We start from the raw sequence: 19,318 nt of genomic DNA, 5'->3' as shown, positions 1-19,318 counted from the left end.
TGTCATTTTTGTACTTTGTTACATCATATTTTCTTCCTTGTCCTGCTATTCAGGAGGTTAGTGGCAGAGCAGGGTTGTGGTTGGGTTTAGTGAATCCATGCCAAGCATGAGCTATGCTCATGTCAGAGCCTGTTGTGGTTTTCACAGAACATCAGCTTCAGGGTATCTCTTTGGATTGTGAACCGAGGAGGAAAATTGCCCCCTTTCTCCGGATCTTTGCTTCTTTCAGCATCCCTCCATTACTTATTATGGGCTGGCCATCAGGGGCCAGGTTGCCGTGGCGACACTGATCATAATGCCCCAGAAGACACTGACCAGAATAAAAATAGCCCGGGCAGGAAGTCTTTGCCTGAACTCATCAGTACGTCCACAGAAATGCCCAAAAGGAACTTAACGTACATTGAACATGAAGCGCTTTTATGAGTAACTGCCCTCGAGCAATATGAGGGAGCAAAGGAACGTACACTGCAGAAAGTGACATCACCCTTACAGCCAGAGGAAGTGTAATTTGTATAGCCAGTGTAATTACTACAGCCAGTGTAATCAGTACAGCTGGTGTAATTAGCTCCTTTGGCTGTGGCCCTTGGTGCTCAGTTCGGTGAGCTAATCGTGTCTGTTGTTATGCCGTGCGGACGGTGAGGGCAGCAGTTCAAAGTCCACCGCAGACCTGCCCTGGTTCCACCGGTGCCAGTGACAGTGATAATGAGACTGATGCCTATCAGTTGGCTGAGGTGGCCGCAGGAATTTAGAAGGGTAGAGTGTACCAGAGCTCAGTAACTTGAGAGAGCAGGCGAACATCCACTACAGAAGGGTCACATCACCCCCTAGAGCTGGCGATTAGTTCCCTTGGCTGGACACCTGGGTCTTTAGCCTGGAGATCTAAGGGCATCTCTTGTGTCATGGTGTGCTGGTAGTGGCCAGTAGTGCCGGCTCAAGACATACGGTTATACAGTCGTGCAGTAATGCAGTGATATTCAGCTCTGGTCCTGGGAAACTCTTGCAAGCTGACTTTGCTTCCCTGTGAGTCAATGAGGTTTGGTCAAGCTGCTAATTGAATACTGATCTGGATTTGACATGTCTGTATTTAATCTGCTATAAATTCTTTGTAAAAGAAATGTGCTTTTGATATATTTCCAGGAGACAGTTGTCTCATTAAGCATGAATGCTGGTCCAGGTGAGTGGTCTTGGCCTCACTAAGCAAATATTTACTCATATTAAAGATAATCACTTGAATGGATTATTAATATCAAGGGCTAAAAGGAGTGGAAATAACTTGAAGTATTATTACATCTATCCTTCTATTAGAACAAACACAATTCAAACAACCAGCCCATACTTTTTAAGTGATATCAGATCCAGATCAGTATCCATTTAACAGCTCTGTCAAACCTCATTAAGTGAGAGCTCAGATCAAGCAAAAAACCAGTGCATGCAGAATTCAGTCGGGACTGGGGTTGGGATACACGACTCTACTGCACCTGTCTCTACCTCCCTCTCGTGCACTCCTTTACTGCATCACTTTTTTTTACTCTGTGTGTCCTTTGCTTTCCTCCCTCCTCCTCCATTGCCTTATCAGAACCCTGTGACTGGTCAGGATTTCTCTGTGGGAATGTGCAATGCCGAGCTCAGCCATGATGTAATTTAGATGGGTGTGAAAGGAGGAGTTTATGGGTTTGTCACAGAGGCCTGGTGGAGAGACCATGTGTCCTTCACGAGGGCCCACAGCATTGCAAGAGGAAGGGCCCCACACTCAAAGTGCTGGCAATAGGTGGGTGTGTCTGTACCTGAATTATTCAGCCACCATGTGATTAAATATTCATCCCAGTCTGTGATGTGATTTAAATGGCAGCCTGAGTGTTAATATTTCAGAGGTTGTGTGGGGAGGAAGTAATCGTTTGCCTTGTGTTTTTGTGTGCACATGTGTTTGTGTGTTTGTCTCATTCAGGCAGGAATTTGTGCCTTTTTCTTTAGAAAAGAGCCCTTCAGTTTCTGTTTTGAGTCTTCTGGAGTAATTGATATTTAACTGAAAGGGCGGTCACTTTTTTGGTTTGAGCTTGGTTGCCATTAGAAGTTGAAGATTTTTCCACTCGCCTAATTTACATATTTCTATAACATACAGCACCAGTTAAGGGCACATATACACACATACAGGGTCTCATAAGTGTAATCTTGTTGGGACATGTAACATTAACCTCTGTTTTCTCTTCATCTCTTATAACGCTTCATAACTGAGGTGCAGGTTTGCACCATTTGTTGGATAGCTGCACATTCTTACATTTCAAAAAGTTGGAGCCAAAAGAATTTACAGGACTCTGTAATAAGGTTTTTGTTTTCAGCAAGCTAATCATGTATCAGTCTACTAGTGATTGATATCTGCCTTTTGATAACTATGGAAAATATTGCCAGCATACAGCCTTAGGTAATAGTCTACAGTTGATATGGTTGCAACCTGATAACTGGTAAGCTTTAAATTGAACCTTTTGGAAGTGAAAAACAATACATAGCTTTAAACCATTGATTGAGAAACCAGATAACTTTTTGCAAAACCTATTTGGGAAAAGGACATAGATGAACAAAACACTGTGTGAAAGTATGAGCTGTTAACTTGACCACAACAAAGGCAATAAATATGGGATTATATTAGTATAAAAGAAGCTTAGAGGACTTTGCGTGAGGATAACAGCAGCTTGGCCAGTTCGAACCCGAGCCTGAGCGGACACCCTTTACTGTCTGTCTGCAGTCAGACCCTGAAGGTACACATCGTTGATGATGAGGAATACGAGAAACATGAGAACTTCTTCATCGTGCTAGAGGAACCACGGTGGCTCAAGAGAGGGATCTCAGGTCAGTGTGTGTATGTGTGTGTGTGTGTGTGTGTGTGTGTGCGCACATGTGTCTTTGTCTTATTCAGACAAACATTAAATCCTCATAATACAAGTTCCAGTCCTCATAATATGAGATTCAACGGTTTGAGAGCCCTTTGCTCTCTGCACATGCAAGTATTCACTCAATAATCCCATCCCTACCATGCTGTTGATCAGCACGGTACAGGGGATGTATTTCAGTGTGTGACTCATCTGTGTGAGGACGGTATTGTATTGCATTATGGCAGCGAGGTACATCTCACTCAATACGCATGCAGACGGAGCACAATTCTGCAATATCCTGCAGGGGCTCAAGTGTCAGAGCAATAACAACAGAACGACAGGGAAACAGACACATGCTAGCCCTTTACGTCAGAGCCAGTAACCGTAGATAACAGACTGCTGCTGGAATGTGTCTCAGTTTCATGTCTGGAGTTTGACTGGGTTCTGAATTGTGTGTATTGGTTTGCAAGTGATGCGTCGTCAGTTCCTTGCGGAGTGGATGGCATTTTAATGGGATGCGCGCACTGATAGGAACCTTGAAAAGCCTCCATTTGCCTGTTAGTACTTTTTACTCAATTTATTACTCAGTTTATTCTGATTGTTCTGTGCTGATTTTTGCTTTTCTTCTCTTTAGCTCTGCTGCTGAACCAGGGTAAGAATAAAATTGAAACTTCCATTTCACACTCGGGCACATGCACACACACAAACACGTACGCAATGAACACACACACACAACAAAAGCATTACTTGGTCATGACAGATTGTAAGTAACTTTAGCCTCTAATTCTGATAAAGTAATGCAAGGTGTTCTATGTGGCTCACTTCTCAACCCTCTTCTGTTTTGTATTTATATCCTTCTGCTGAGCCTGAATGCCTGTAAAACTGGACCTGGTTATCCGTTTCATGTAGAGGAACCACAATGCAAAATGACTACTACTGCTGTAGTCACATCCTTTCTGCTAAACTACAGTAACCAGATCAATACCTGGATGCATATTAGCTTTATTAAACTCATCTTGGCAGAACTCATTGGTTCAATGTCTGATTTAAGTAAAAACATGGTGTCACTGTCAAAGCTACCTCTACTATGAGGCTTCTGGGAGCTGTATTGTCCTCCGAACCCACATCTGAAGTGCTCATAAACATAAATACAATGTCAAAAATGTCCTTTCATCTGTGAAACAGTGCTCATTTTGTTCTTTTTTTTAACCTCAATCAGACGCAGAGAAACACATGAAAGTGTTTATGATATTACACCTATGTTACGGTGGCATTGTGGACAGAGGCAGCTCTTTCCAGTATGGATCATACAAAACTCCACTGCAAGAGTTGCCACTGCCCCCACAGATCACGTGACTCCTGTCCACTTTAATCTTCGGTGGCTCCCAGATAAACTTAGAATGGAGTATGCTGTGCTCTTCGTGTTTACGGCTCTCCCAGGCACAGCTTGCTCTTGCATTATTCAGCCCCTCCATACCTGCACATTCAGATCCTCAGTCTGGCAGCCTCACTGTGCCTCCCACAGATCTTCATATCATGGTTAATAAGGACTGTCTCTTCCGTAGGTCCCCATCCTTTGGACTACTGATACTGCGGAAATGTCTTCTGAAAATTCGATTGCTTTCTTTCATTTGCATTAGAATGAACTCTACCTCTACCTCTATTTCTCTCTAACTCTTTCTCTTTTTTTTCTCTCACTCTGTATTCCTCCCTATGTGTACAACTGTCTTCTGTTTTCTCTTTCTCCTCTCCCTCTCCCTCAGTTTAAATTCAGTGGGCTTTATTGGCATGACAAGTAAACACTATCATTACCACAGCATGGGCTTAAAAAACAAACAACAAAGGGATGATAAGCATATAAACAAGAGGAAAATAAGCATGGAGCATAAATGAGACAGGCCTTCACTGTGTATGTCTCAGAGAACCCCAGTGCGGAGGAGGAGGAGGCACGACGCATAGCAGAAATGGGGAAGCCCATCTTGGGGGAGCACAGTCGGCTGGAGGTGATCATCGAGGAGTCCTACGAGTTCAAGGTGAGCCCCAAAACCCCCTGCGTGGCGAGCACTTCTTACATTGAAACCACCCCCCCCCCCCACACACACACACACACACACACACACCTTGAAACCGGAGAGGACTCCAGAAACACTAAACACCAAACGTACGCTAGGTTAACAGTCTGGTTGTCCATGTCCTAAGTAACATGTTTTAAGAGTTTTCACATTGCGATTTTTCATCTGCAACATGTTGAAACCCGTTTTTGTGAGGGAAGGTACCCTGCTCAAAAGTGATACCAGGGAAACCCTGTGACACACAGGTATTTATGCCAATGTGCCATATGATGCCTGCACATAGGGGAAAAAAGAAGATGAGACTGGATAAAAAATGGTCCATAAATGGTAAGGGTTAATTGTACTGTAGAATGCCATCCTCTTACAGAAGAGGAAGGTGTGACAGGTGTCAGATACCCAATGTTAAGGACATGCATCGTTGAGGTCACACTAATGGTGTGTGAGGCACGGTTGGGGCCGGTTATGTTTTTATCACTTGTCACCCACTTTGCCACCCCTTTCATTCATCAGATCCTACAGGGAATGTCTCCCAATGGGATACTGGACCAGGTAGGCCATACCCTACAGTGCATGACACCCTCCCTATGAGAGGATGGGGCCTTGACAACTCTCTGATTGGATCTTCTCCAGTGACAACAGCCAATCAGAGAGGAAGAGCCGTGCCTCTCATATCCAGTTATCATGTTCTTTGGAAGAAGTGGAAGTTTTTGACAGATATTGAGTAACAGGACTGTGATTAGATACTGTCCTGTGCTGGATATGAGTTTCATGTTTGCAGTTTGAGTTGAAATTTTCAATGCTTTTTGGTTGCTGTGAGGTGTTCTCTCAAACATTGTTGGATTTTATATAGTTTCTGTGTCCTACAGAAGTTCTTTTTCTGTGTGTTTGTGTCTGTGTGTGTGCTCTGGTGTATTTTTAAACAACTATATGTATTTTTCAGTACGCTTTCCTTTTGCCCAGAGAGCTGTTTTTCACTTATCTTTTCAGGTGTCATTACAGCAGTTATTCCAGCTATACAGATGGAGGATCAAGGAAAACAGATCTGGCTGATCACCATCTTCCCTTTGCTGTGATTGACTGCTAATAATCTTCCCTCTCTCTGATTGGTAGAGCACCGTAGATAAGCTGTTAAAGAAGACAAACCTGGCACTTGTCATCGGCACTCATTCCTGGAGGGAACAATTTGTTGAGGCTGTGACCGTTGGTGCAGGTTAGTATGTGTGTCTGAGCATGTGTGTGTGCCTGTATGTGTAGGCGTACATGCGTGTGTATATGCGGGCTGCAGTGGTCCATTCCCAGCTAGCACTAACTCAAGATACTTCCAGCCGTGTGGTTTTATTATGAGATTGTTAGACATAAGTAGGGTAGAGGCATCTTCATTTTCTCCCAGAGGAGCTCTGATTGACTCTATAAATGCAGCCACACAAATTGCATATGTGAAGAGTAACTTTCTGTTGCAGAGCCCTCCAGTGGAAACTAGCTGCCTTGGTCTGGAGTCATATTATATCTCCCTCTGTTGGACAGATGCACTCAGTGCAGGTGGACAGACAATGACCTCCCAGTCAGTTGGTGTTTGAAGATGTATGCCGCGTTGTCCAGTCAAACTATGTTACATTATTTATGAGTCATGTTTACAACAAAAAACCGATACTCACAAATCAACATATTAAACAATAAAAACAGTACTTCTGTGAGCAGTATATGGTTGTCTGTGTGGTAACACCATGCAACATCTGTTATAGCTGACCACAATCAGCCAATGTACTACCGGCAGCACTATCCATGTATTCACGTAAGAATTTGAGTCACCTCCATTACTACATTACTCTCCAGGTGATGGTTACGTGGATGACGAAGACGAGAACCACGAGGCTCCGTTACCCTCCTGCTGCGACTACGTCATGCACTTCCTGACAGTGTTCTGGAAAGTTCTCTTCGCCTGTGTCCCTCCCACTGAGTACTGGAATGGCTGGGCCTGCTTCATAGTGTCCATCTGCGTCATCGGCTTCCTCACCGCTGTCATCGGGGACCTGGCCTCACACTTCGGCTGCACCGTGGGCCTGCGCGACACCGTCACGGCTGTGGTCTTTGTGGCCCTCGGCACTTCCATTCCTGGTGAGGAGGAGGAGGAGAGGGTGGGACTTCCTGTTGTATCTCTGCTCTTTCCTGTACCATCACCCACCCTCTCCACTGCCTGTCCCTGCCCCCAGCTGTAGACCTTATCTCTACCAATCCCTGTGTGCACCAGCTGTACTTTCCGCCAGCTATGCATAGTTAGGCCAGGCACATACGACTGCATGAAATAGCTGGCTCTCTCCTTAACCAGACCATGTGTGTGCCCACGTGAGATGTTCTCAGCATTTGGTGTAATTCACTGTTTACCATTCCCAGTTCAAACGTGTGCAAGGTTTTTTTTTCACAGATGTCCTGCTTGATGTGCGTGGCTTGAGCTATTTAAAAATTCTTAATGCAATCCTCCTCATAGGTGCACATGTGCAGATTTTACCCTACAGCGCTAAAGCAGAAAGACTCCCAACGAAGTTACTGTCCTGCACATTGCTTATATATGACTGGTCCTCCTCAAGACCTTGTGTTGGGAAAATAAGTTAAATAAGTAAAACCTCCACATGGACGTTCAATACGATGAAATGTTCTCTCTCTCATCCTCCCACTTTTATTCCTATTCCCCATTCCTTTCTGGAACACCTCACCTCCTATAACCCCCGCCCCTGCCCTCTGTCTCCACCCTCCTCCACCTCCTGTCCCAGACACGTTCGCCAGCAAGGTGGCCGCGATACAGGACCAGTACGCCGACGCCTCTGTGGGCAACGTGACGGGCAGCAACGCGGTCAACGTGTTCCTGGGCATCGGCGTGGCGTGGTCAGTGGCGGCCGTGTACTGGGAGGTAAAGGGCAAAAAGTTCCGCGTGAAGCCGGGCTCGCTGGCCTTCTCTGTCACCCTCTTCACCATCTTCGCCTTCGTCTGCATGGCCGTACTGCTCCTACGGCGCCGGCCCTCTGTGGGCGGGGAGCTGGGCGGGCCTCGCATTACCAAGGTGCTCACCACCCTGCTCTTCTTCGGCCTCTGGTTCCTCTACATCCTCTTCGCCAGTCTGGAGGCCTACTGCCACATAGAGGGCTTTTGAAGCACGGTGACAACTCGACCACCTGTACCGCACATCACTGCTTATCTCCACTCACACAGGGATGCAGGCACGTGAGGATGGACACTCTGATGACAACATCTCTGTCTCTCCGCTACAAAAACGAGTTTTTTGCACACACAAACACGTGTACATACACATGTACATATGTACATACCAGGGTTTCCGTTAGCCAGTAATTACCAGTTTTTGCCTGGTAAAATTTATTAAAAAAAAACGATAAATTAAAAACCTGCTGGTCAAAATGTCCGGTATTAATGCTCATACAAAATGTAGCTATAACGAAGGCTATCCCGAAACAGGACATTTGTGTTTTGACAGCGAAATGTGCTTATTTATTCAGCGAGCTGTACCCCGACTGGGCTACACTGGCTAAAATTGCCTGTGTTCTGCCCGTGTCAAGCGTGCCAGCAGAAAGGGGCTTCTCTCTGTAGAACTGAATTAAGAAGGCGCTGCGAAGTTGTCTGGAGGAGGAGAGAGTGACGCGGCTTATGTGCATTGCACGCTGCAAAGACACATTGGACATGTTTGATTTCAAGTCGGCAGCAGAGGACTTTGCCGCAATGAAAAAAAGGAGACAGTAAAATGTTACCTGTTAGCCTATAGGATACATTTGAATGCATGTAGGCCTAGCCTTTTTTAAACAGGCTACAGATGTTACAGGTTAGATGTTTCGTAATAGCCTACATTTTAGTGGCTAATGTTGACGTTTTGCTCAATCGTTACTGTTCGTTTTGCTTAATCGTTACTGTTCATGATTTGAGGTTGTTGTCATTCTTTCATCAACCTAGGTGTACATTATATTTGCGTTTGTAGCAGAGACGGTTATTGAAACGTGACTGGTAAGTTTCAAATTTGTCCGGTAAAATAAATTATTTCCGGACACCAGACCAGCAAGAAAAATTCCTAGCGGAAGCCCTGGTACATACACACAGAGACACGCAGACACACATGGACTCATTGACTGATACACACATCCACATGCAAACCCACACTGCCCCTCACACACACTGCACACATGGGATAGAGGGAACTGAGGAGGAGAGGAAGGAAGGACAGGTGGAGAGAAAATGACAAGAGGTACAGAGAAGAGGCGGAGAGAGTGAATGTGAAATTTGATATGAGAAATGAAAGCCACATAGGAACCAGGACTGTGCTGTAGTTCTGTTACAACACCTCAGACTGGTCAAAACAGAGAGTGATGTCTAAAAGAACTGCATACTGGGAATCCCTTCATGGAAGTACCCAGTACTTTTACTCAATATATCAGGATAAGCATGGGTTCCGGTTTATATTCTTTGGTATATTTGACAATTTTACAGCAATTCATGCTGCAGTGTTAAGATACTTTTGTGCAAAGTGGCATATCTCTCTTTGGCCAGCAGGGGGCCATCCTGACTCTTTCATAACAACATAGTCAACTGTACCAGAGTAATGAACTCAGGAAATTGCATTTTCCCATCAAATCAACAAGGAACTACATATTCAAATGATGTTCTGTCAAAGGAAGGAAAATATTTGAATTAAGACTGTCCCACAGACTGTAACATTGTGTGACAGGAAAACAAGAATAATGTAGTGGCATTAATATACAGTTATGTGATGTGTTCTTGTTGATATTTATTTATGTATGTATTTATGTGTGTATTTATTTATTTATTTGTTAATTTATTCATGTATATACCCATTGCAAATCTATGCAGCGGTGGTGGAGGTGTACCTTAGATCATTTGCGAGTGTGGTGAAATGTAATACTAGATTCTCTGTAGTGCATTTACTCTCCAGCTGACACATTTGGCACTGAGCCTTTGTGCCAATAGCTCAACACCCCACAGGTCGTAGTGCCTCTCACCAGTAACCCAGGTGGGCAGGTGAAGACCTTTTTTGGACTCTCTCAATGCTGGCTATTACAGTGGACATTGCTTTGTCTTCAGCTCTAACTCTAGGTAACCAGGATGGGTCTGTGTCTGTTGGTTGAGAAATGTGGATGGAGCTCCCAACCTGGTTCATACTGAGCAGCAAAGCCATTGACTCCATTTTTTAGATGATAATAATGCTGAATGTGATAATGATGATCATGATAATGTTAATAATGTTAATGTAGACTGCCATGCACAGTACCTGACATTGAATGATTCATTCTGATGAAGATCTAAGGTGTGACCAAATCTAACGCTTGTTCAGCAGTGTTATTTTTACCATTTAGCCTTTCCACGAGCCGTTTTCATGTGATGAAACCAACATTTTACTGTATGCAGGGCAACCATTTTTTCTGGATCAGTGTTTGTGGATTGCTTTGTTATGTTGTTATTGCATGTTTTATCACACAAAGGTCTACCGACTGTCTCAATGACTTCATAAAAGCACATTGTCCAAATAACCGCATTATGCACGCATTTTAATAATAAAGAAAAACCTTCAATTTTGACATTACGGTTACATGTTGCACACTTCCTAGTTGAAGTTCTGTGAAGATACTTAACCTAAACCTAGACCTGATGATGATGAATGTGTAAAACATGGTGAGATAATAGTTAAAATGGTGTAGAAATTCCTGTATGAGGATGATTTTCTAGAGACTAAGATGGATTTTTTACTGGTGCGAGACTGTTTTTCCAGCCTGCCTCCTTGGTTTTGACTGCTACCACTCCAAACTGAAGGGTGTGCCAGTGGTGGCATCAGAGGGTTCACTTCAATTAATGGTCAGCAGGTTTAGTTACTCCCCAAAACCAATAAGGGTTATAGAAACAGAGCACATGAAACCTAAACAGTTTTTATCTAGGTCATCTAACTATATGTATAAGGGGGTGGGGGCTGGGACTGTGAAGTTTTTGTCTTGTGAAGAAAAAGCATTTTAAGAGCATGCTGATGGTGTCTTTCATTACACTAGTAAGAGGTATTTAAAAAACCTGGAGAAAGGTGTGCTCCATTAGAAAGTTGCTATCAATTCCTCCAAGATAGTCTCCTGAAACCTTCCAGATGTATATGTAAATTCTCCCAGATTCTGAGATTCACCAAGGACATTTGGCTGCTATCTTAAACCTTAAATATAAGTAGAGCAGCTTTTTTTTCCTCTAGTCTTATTCAGGAATAGTTCTTGTGTGCTTGCTGTCATTCTGAGTAATGCTGAAAGCCACAGAGTTTTCATGCGAAAGCTCAGATAATCCTATATTCACATATTCTCCTCTCTGAACGTCTCAGCAGCAAAAGGCGGAGCAATTAACAGCACATTATTCCTCACAGTTGTGGTAATCTGAGGCCAGTTTCAGTGCAACCCTTCCCCCACATCTTCTTAAATAAACTGTCCAAAAATTCCATTCAAATTCACTCTCATTTCTGTCATTGACAATCAACAAGATGGTAACAGTTAACACAGGCACAATGTCACAAAGCAGTAAAAACACTGTGTGTTGTGTATATGCAATGGTTTAGGATGACGTGTTAATCCTATCAACAACCAACCCACCACCAAATCACTGATTTTTACAACAGCTGCTCAATTATATAATAGAAAACAGCACATATGAATTTGTCTTGGGGCAGTGTTTCTCAACATATGTCAAATCCTTGTCTTATTCTTTATATATTTTGTACATTGGAGATTTGATGTTTGATCACTAATCTTGTCTGCTGACTGCGTCTATTCACCATGATCATCTTGAGCCACGGATTGCTGGATTCTTACTGTAAGTAGGTAAGTGTACTGAAAGTGGTTCCCCTCCGTGCGCGCCGCCGCTGCCATGGGGGGCGTGTTATCTGACCGCCCCTGCAGGGAAACCCCTCCTCTCTCGGGTACGAGGGGATAGGCTGCTCTCATTACAAGCTGTGTCCATTGATCGCTTCTTGCTGAGGGCCGAGCGGGTCGTCCCTCTGCATATCCGGGAGAGTAGCATTTTCTTCAGCAGCGAGGGGCGCAAAGGCAAGAACGGCGTAGCAGGCCAGCTACTGAGAGGTGAGCACGTGGGTCTTGCTTGTGATCTGAATGGCATTTGGTTGACTTGTTCTCTGTGCGCACTTTTTAGACACAAAAAGCGCTTGCAATGGGCTAACCGTTTTCTTAGTCCACAAGGAAACGTACGAGAATTAGACAATAGTGTTCAGAAACTTTCGCTATCTAGTGTGCGGCTTGCTACCTTACGAAAGCGCCAAACTGAAGACAAACCACGCTAAGAGCGAGAGCCATTGTTTGCCGCATACATGTGACCTAAGTTACCTAGCTAGCATTGTTTGGCCTCTGTACGGCGGGAAAGGGGGAAAGCGAAGCTAACCACTTAGCTAGCCAAACGGGAAACGACGCAAGTTCTTCCACACTTAGTTTTCTCTCGCTGTAGCTGTCTAGCTGGTAGCTAACCGTCGTTGGTTTGTCGAACTAGGTATTTCGAAACCAGTAACGCAGCTGCACGTTACCTAAACTCAAAACCGAAACTAGCTAAACTTAGTTCATTAACATTACCCTGTAAGATATCAAACGTGGGGGGGTCCTACTCAAACCCATCCACACTTTCCTTTAACCGTGTTGTGGTCAGCTGGCTTGTGTGAACTTCCTGCTCACACATCACAAATTGATGTATTTCTGGCTTTATACTCAGTCGATACTTTGAGTGTGCCTTTCTCCATTTAACCAGCTGAATACTGACCTAGATTTGACATCTGCCTATACTGTAGAAGTATCTGCCCTTTGAACAAATTCAAGGGCCACTACATTAAGATAAATACACCTTAATTAGTAGTTGAATAGAGAGAGAACTTGCAGATCCAAATGAACAAGAATAACTTAGACATTTACAAATTCTGTTAGGTATAAAAAACGGGCATCTTGTCACCCTTGACTGGGTACCTACCCACCTGCTACCTGTTTGTATGTATTTGCCAAGATTCCGGATGTTATGGCCTACCACAGCTCTATACTACACTGAGCCGTACGCCCTCCTAGGTGCCTAGTGTCTGGGTGGTTTTATTCAGAGTGGGTTAAGAAACTATGGCATTGTAGGGCCATTAGATTTGCTGGATTTCATTGGGTCTTAGCAATTCGCAGATAACCATAAATCTTAAATTGGATGGCGAATCAGCACCGTTATCAGCTGTAAACCAGCAGCTGCTTGGATGGCAACGCGACCGGCATTTGGTTTACACCTGTAACAGCAGGTGGGGTGACAGTCTCCTAGATAATTGATTGAAACCTTGTGTTGGAGCACAGAGAGAACCAACAGGCTCCGTAGTCCTCCAGGAACATGGCTGCTCCAACTTTGCTCTGTTATTATTCCTTTTTACGTTCACAGTCAAAACTCAGGCATTACCTCAGTATTTTCCGCACTGGCTGAATAGAACAGCCACCCAGACCTCCTTGCCTAGATGCTGCCACACGTTGGGTTCTTTTACTGCACCCAGGGGCCATTGTGGTTGTGTTTGTGCAGCGTTTTGCTTAAACTATGTTTTCCTCCTCCCATTTCAGGATGTCATACTACTCTTCGTCCCGCAGCTCCTCGCGATCGTCCGACTGCAAGGTCTATGTGGGCGACCTGGGCAACGGGGCGGCCAAGGGTGAGCTGGAGCGGGCGTTCAGCTACTATGGTCCCCTGCGCAGCGTCTGGGTGGCGCGGAACCCGCCCGGGTTTGCCTTCGTGGAGTACGAGGACTCCCGCGATGCAGAGGATGCAGTGAAGGGCATGGACGGAAAGTGAGTGGGCACCCGTCCTCTCCGCGGCCCAGCACACAGTCCCTGATGTCACCTTGTTCTCTTACCCGTTTAAGTTGAGACCCAAAAATGTGAAAGGCAGTACGTTAGTGTTCTGAAGCTGCCGTCTCTCGTCTCGGGCGACAGCTTTGTCATTTTGGGGTGCCTCGCTGGTCGAAAGTGATGCAAACATCTGTACATTTTGAATTTCCTCCTCATTCATGTACATGAATGGTGGGGTTACTGTGCATACTGTTTTCTTGATTGAATTTTTTTGGGGGAGAATTTAAAGCCTAATGTGCTAGCAGTGGAGCATTGCTTTAATGCTTAAGTTGGTGTGGAGGTCACTCAGTCAGTTTGTTTCTGCTGGATTGTACCTGCAGCAGTTTAGGGCAGTCAGACTTCAGGTTCAGAGTGCACCACCAAAATTGCTGTACCTACAGCCAGAGTGATTCTAACTCGTGTTTTCCCAGAGTGCTGTGCGGCACCCGAATACGCGTGGAGATATCAACAGGCCTCTCTCGCAATACTCGCTACGGACGCCCAAGCCGTCGCCAGTTCGACCCCAACGACCGCTGCTACCAGTGTGGAGAGACTGGCCACTACGCGTATGACTGTCATCACTTCAACAAGAGAGGGGGTGGCCGGCGAAGCAGGTGCTCACACACACTGTTCATCACAAGCCCCTGAATAGTGTGGCAGTATTCTGTTCACAATACAGCTCAGTCATTTGGCTTCATTGGTATATACATGTTTCCAAAAAGTATGTTTTTGAGCACAGAATACATAAAGGCTGAACATAAAATTTTAGTGTAGAAAGTTTTGTTTTAACACACCCCTTTTGAACGCACACACACCTCTGACAGAGCCCCTTTCTTTACACTCTCTCCTCTTTCTTACCCCTAAGGACAACAGTGCAGATCCATCCCACTCCCCAATATAGAAGATACAATCACTGCTTCACAAACTGCAAAGCATTATTAAAGTGTTGGTCATTCTGACTGTGACTATGATAAAACCTGAGCTTATGTGTGATTTGGTGTATATACTCCTAGGTGTATTCTACAGAAGAATGACTGTAAAAATGAGCAGTGCAGGTGAACTGAACACACGTGCCTCTCTCTCTCTCCAGGTCACGATCGCGCTCTCGGTCGCGGTCCCGGGCACGCTCTCGATCTCGCTCCAGATCCCGGGGTCGTCGTTACCGTTCCCGTAGCCGCAGCAACGACCGGTGAGCGTGCCGTCTTCCTGTCTCGGCTTTGTGGTTTTTATACATTCGTTTCCTTTCGTTTCATTGGCTCAGGGGCAGCCCACTCTGGTACTGACCTGTCTGTCTTGCTTCTTAGCAGGTACCGCTCCCCATCATACTCAAAGCGCAGAAGCAGGTAAGAATGACGGGTTTTGTGGCACCAAAATCCTTTATAAATGGCTTTGTTGTGGTTTCGGTGGTGTGTAGTTTTATGGTCTTGGGTCATGGGGAAGCAAGCATGTTGCTTTTGAGGGAAAACATTTGGGTTTTATGGATTTTTTTCAATGGAATGTTTTATGGATTATTCCTGTGGAGCAAGTAGTATTGTAAATGTAAGTGATTATTGTTACTGTATTACAAAAATATATTATTGTACATTATACATTATCATGTTATTCATAACATACTAGATTTATGTCCCTGAATTCAAATTTTGAAAATGTTCACTGGCACAGATGGTGAAATGTGTGCGTTGTGTAATCACCTGATCACCTCTGCCATTACTAGGACAGATGACCTAGGTCACACAATCATTCCTCATTGTCTCACTGTCAGTGGGATGGCATTGTAGCGTGTACATGTAAATGTAAACTGTTTGTAAGTGCACGCACAGATAGATGTTGTCTAGCTCCTGGCAGTAACTGACTTTACTACATTATGCTGCTATGTTATGTCAGCGTGGCTTGAAATATGCTCCCCGGTACACTCGCCTACACACAGCTTGTGACATTTTTACCAGAAGGAACATTAACGTTTAACTACAAAAGGATGTCCTTGGCCTACACGCTTAACCCTTCTTCCTCATTCCTCCATTTGTACAGATCTGGCTCTCCAGCTCGTTCCAGAACTCCTGTCAGGAGGTAAGGGCTAAACCTGCTTACAAGTTAGGCCTGACGGAGCGACTTCACTAGTCCTCCCTCATCTACTCATTAATCACTCATATACGTCTACCTATAACATATTGTTTTCACATATTTCTACTTTAGTATTTCAGGGAGTAATTTTTCATTTCCTCGTTGTCTCTTCAGTGTTTTCTGTTTTTTGATTTCCTTTGGAAATCTGTGACAGTCTAATTATAAAGGTTGCTATACCATTTGTAGTTAAAATTCCTCTCGCACATGTGGTATTGAGGATACAACCTTAAATTCCATAGCAAAACACTGGTTGGTTCAGATCAGCGAGTCACTTGACACACTTCCTGGAGCTACCAATATTTTGCACGTAATGAAGACCAAAAGCAAATGTCATGGCTTAGCTATCTTATATTACTTGAAATTAAGTTCTAACTCAAGTGTCTGTACTGCATTAACAATTCACATGGGCACTCACCTGCTGCTTTCCCCCCCAGCAGTCGCTCCCGTTCCCGCTCAGTGTCCCGTGCCAGGGGGCGCAGTGTATCCCAGTCCCGCTCTCGCTCCCGCTCCAGGTCCCGTTCCCCCAGCCCCAGAAGGGACAGGTAAGCCCCTTCCCCCCACCTGTTCCAAACTATCCTAGGGGTCCAGGGTTTGCATATTCATCTCTGCGGTCAGACATTCAGCCTCATAATCACCAGAATACTAAAGAATACTTGATGTTTCCTGTTAAAAAGGAATGTGTGGTGTGTTACACTAATGCACCTAAGGATGAAGATTAAGACATCAACCTAGACCAGACACAAGTTGTCAGTACACACATTCCATCTCATGTGGTGACTCCACGGATAAGTGGTCCCCATACAGACTTTGAAATATGGCAGTATTCAAGCGTCTGTTGGATAGGCACATGTGCTCAGAGAATGCCACGTGAAGCGGCTATGGGATGAACCGCTCTTACAGCATCTCTTGTACTGGTGGAGCTGGGTGGAACAAGTGGGGTCTAGAAGTCAGCAGTCAGACATTTTAACACCTATGCCATGTGGCTTCAGAGAGACGGACAGAATGCCTGCAAAGGGAGAATCTGACTAGGTCAGACTCCAGCGCTGAGTGGTTGGGGAGTCGACAGGCGCCAGTCCTGACTAGGTTCATCCCTGCTGTGTTGGTTTACTTCTGGAATTGATTTTTGTGGAGAAGGAGTTGATGAGAGATTTGCGAGTCTTTCTTTGATTACTGCATAGTTTAGCTTCTGACAGTGAGACAGAGAACAATGCTGACCACAGATCCATCTTCTAGGCCCCCAGAAGGTCTTACAAGTTGCATTGGTTGTGTCTATGTTCATGTTGAGTCCATGTTGAGCAGTCCTCCATGCTATCAACATGTTGTAGTTACTATGATAGGGGCTTTTTGCCCAGAATAGCAGTATTGTAGCCTAGCATGATGTTATGTGTGCAACTACTTGATGAGTTGGGTCTCTGCAAGTCTCAGGTCTGTTATGGGGTGTATATATATGGCTTGCCTTTAACATTAACTTTAATGTAGAGCTCTACAAATGGTCTGATTCTGTTTGAGCTGCCAGTGCAAGGGGATTTTATGACTGCCATTGGACCCCTCTTTTGGTGATGGGTGCCTTTTTCAGATGTCACAGCTATTCCTGAAAGTCATAGGCTAGGTAGTAGGTCCTTCTGTTACTTCTGTTCTAAATCTAATGTAGTTCTTTACCAGATTTGAGGAAGCGTTGCTTTTTCTTTGAAGGTGTCAGGACTGATTGAACTGTAGGCTTGTCCACTGCAGCTTCCTTCATCCTGTTCCTTTGTCCTTTTATGGTGGGAGGGTGGTTTGTTAGTGCTGCTCCCAGAATCCTTAGTTCCTGTCTCTCTCCAAGCACTTCTCAATGTGAGACTCAAGGCGGTCAATGATGTTAACTGAAAACTGATTCACCTCCTGCTGGTCAGCTCCATTTCCCACATTGTAGGTGTGTGCACTGTGGGCTTTCAGAAACTTCACTCATGTCAGAAGTCATTGTTTTTTCCAGTGAGAACCCTGTGTTGAAACACTGAGTGCTGATGCTGTTTTAAGACTAGCCCTTGCTTTCCTTTGGCATAGTCAGATCTCTGCAAAATAAGCAGATATAGGAGGCACGGGAGTACCATAAAAACATTTTTAAAACGGGAGCATGAGGTGTTCACACCTCATGTTTTCTTTGCTTCTACCTCACCTTTTGAGGATTTTATCTTGCCATTTCTTAAATCCTGTCTGAGTCACCAATGGGGTTGCATTTTTTTTAACACAGCTGAGATTGCTTAGAACTATTTTGTTGCTGCTGCCTCTAAAAACTTAGAGGAGTCCCACATAAGGGTTGAAGGGTGGAGGAGGCAGACGCTGCTGGGATGTGCGCTGTGTGGTGCACACTTTTCCACTGTGCTAACACCATTCTTTCTCTCTCCCTCTTTCAGCCACTCTAGGTCTCCCAGCCCCAGAAAGAGCCTCACTCCTGACGCGGACTGACTCCAGACATGGCCCCCTTTGCCTGTCCCCTCCTCCCCGGCCTGCCTTTGTTCCCACATGCCTAGGAGGATGAAGGCTTTTTAAATTGATTTGTCTCCATCTGTAATAAGTCCTACCCCCTGCCCCTTTTCCATTTTTTTTTGAAGCTGTATTAGTGTTCAGTTACCAAGACTCTTCAGGCCCAAGCTGACATCACCCCCTGCCCCTCTCCCCAAAATTGAGCCCTAAACAGAGCCATTCTAAAGCCTTTGTTTTGCCATCTCTGTGACTGCCCTTTTTGGTAAGAGAAGATACTGTATAGGATCTTTTGGCCATGATTTTACCTTTCCACACCAGAGAACTCTCCAGTTGCAGGTGTGTTTTCTTGAATATGTTGTAAATATTCAGCCACATTGGACTGTAGTCTCTTATGGACTTGTGTTGTCTGAAAGTTTTACCAGACAGATGGTTGCACTCCCATGAAATGCCTTAGGGCTGCAGTGAGCACAGGATCGTTTGTCTGGTAAATGGCCATTTTTTTAAATAAAGTAAATCTGAACACACACTTGTTCACTGTATTTTATCAGTGCTGTGAACAGAGGTAAAAACGGAGTGGTTCTTTCCATGAAGAGATGGTCAGTTTTACTGTAGGTAATGGTTTGTTTCTGTTTAACTGGAGATTGCATCCAGTGTTGCTTTCATGCGGTTGATGGCAGATAAGTCAAATATCAAATATGGATCAGTATTCAATTAAGAAAAAGTTAAGCTGACCCCAATTAACTGAGGGAAATCTGGTGAAGAGAGGTCCCTGTAATTAGGGAAACACTGTTCTGGTGGAGGAGCTTACAGCTGTGACATTATTGCAGATGTTGCTGGCTCTGTTCCCAGTTGTGGCACTGCTGTTGTACCCTTGTGTGAGGTAGCTAACCCGAGTTGCCTCAGTGTGGATCCAACT

General features: G+C 44.7%; 2 protein-coding genes across 12 annotated transcripts in view; both read left to right on the top strand.

The window, feature by feature from the left end:
* slc8a2a (solute carrier family 8 member 2a) overlaps positions 1-8,084 on the top strand; it is a 32,389-nt gene extending 24,305 nt beyond the window's left edge. For 2 of the 9 annotated variants that reach the window (XM_036523996.1, XM_036523995.1), the window contains 5 exons: positions 2,741-2,844; positions 4,788-4,900; positions 6,050-6,149; positions 6,773-7,054; positions 7,708-8,084. In XM_036523996.1, coding sequence (XP_036379889.1) covers positions 2,741-2,844; positions 4,788-4,900; positions 6,050-6,149; positions 6,773-7,054; positions 7,708-8,084 — 976 coding nt within the window. Of the gene's footprint in view, positions 1-2,740; positions 2,859-3,501; positions 3,531-3,635; positions 3,662-4,761; positions 4,901-6,049; positions 6,150-6,772; positions 7,055-7,707 lie in introns of all 9 variants that reach the window. The other 7 variants (XM_036523987.1, XM_036523990.1, XM_036523993.1 and 4 more) reach the window with 7 other exon arrangements.
* A 3,822-nt stretch (positions 8,085-11,906) lies between these two features.
* Positions 11,907-18,917, top strand: srsf7a (serine and arginine rich splicing factor 7a). 3 transcript variants are annotated; one of them, XM_036524598.1, is made up of 8 exons: positions 11,907-12,054; positions 13,555-13,779; positions 14,250-14,432; positions 14,909-15,007; positions 15,126-15,161; positions 15,847-15,885; positions 16,374-16,481; positions 18,333-18,917. In XM_036524598.1, the coding sequence occupies exons 2-8, from the start codon at positions 13,556-13,558 to the stop codon at positions 18,382-18,384; spliced, it is 741 nt and encodes a 246-aa protein (XP_036380491.1). In that variant the 5' UTR covers positions 11,907-12,054; position 13,555; the 3' UTR covers positions 18,385-18,917. The 3 variants fall into 3 exon arrangements, with proteins under 3 accessions (XP_036380491.1, XP_036380492.1, XP_036380490.1); XM_036524599.1 differs by having other exon boundaries at positions 15,123-15,161; positions 16,377-16,481; XM_036524597.1 differs by having other exon boundaries at positions 15,123-15,161.
* The last annotated feature ends 401 nt before the right edge of the window (positions 18,918-19,318 follow it).

The sequence above is a fragment of the Megalops cyprinoides genome, chromosome 3 (genome assembly GCF_013368585.1).
Source record: "Megalops cyprinoides isolate fMegCyp1 chromosome 3, fMegCyp1.pri, whole genome shotgun sequence".
Lineage (NCBI taxonomy): Eukaryota > Metazoa > Chordata > Actinopteri > Elopiformes > Megalopidae > Megalops > Megalops cyprinoides.
Note: the sequence above shows the minus strand (reverse complement) of the source record. Positions and strands in the feature narration are given on the sequence as shown.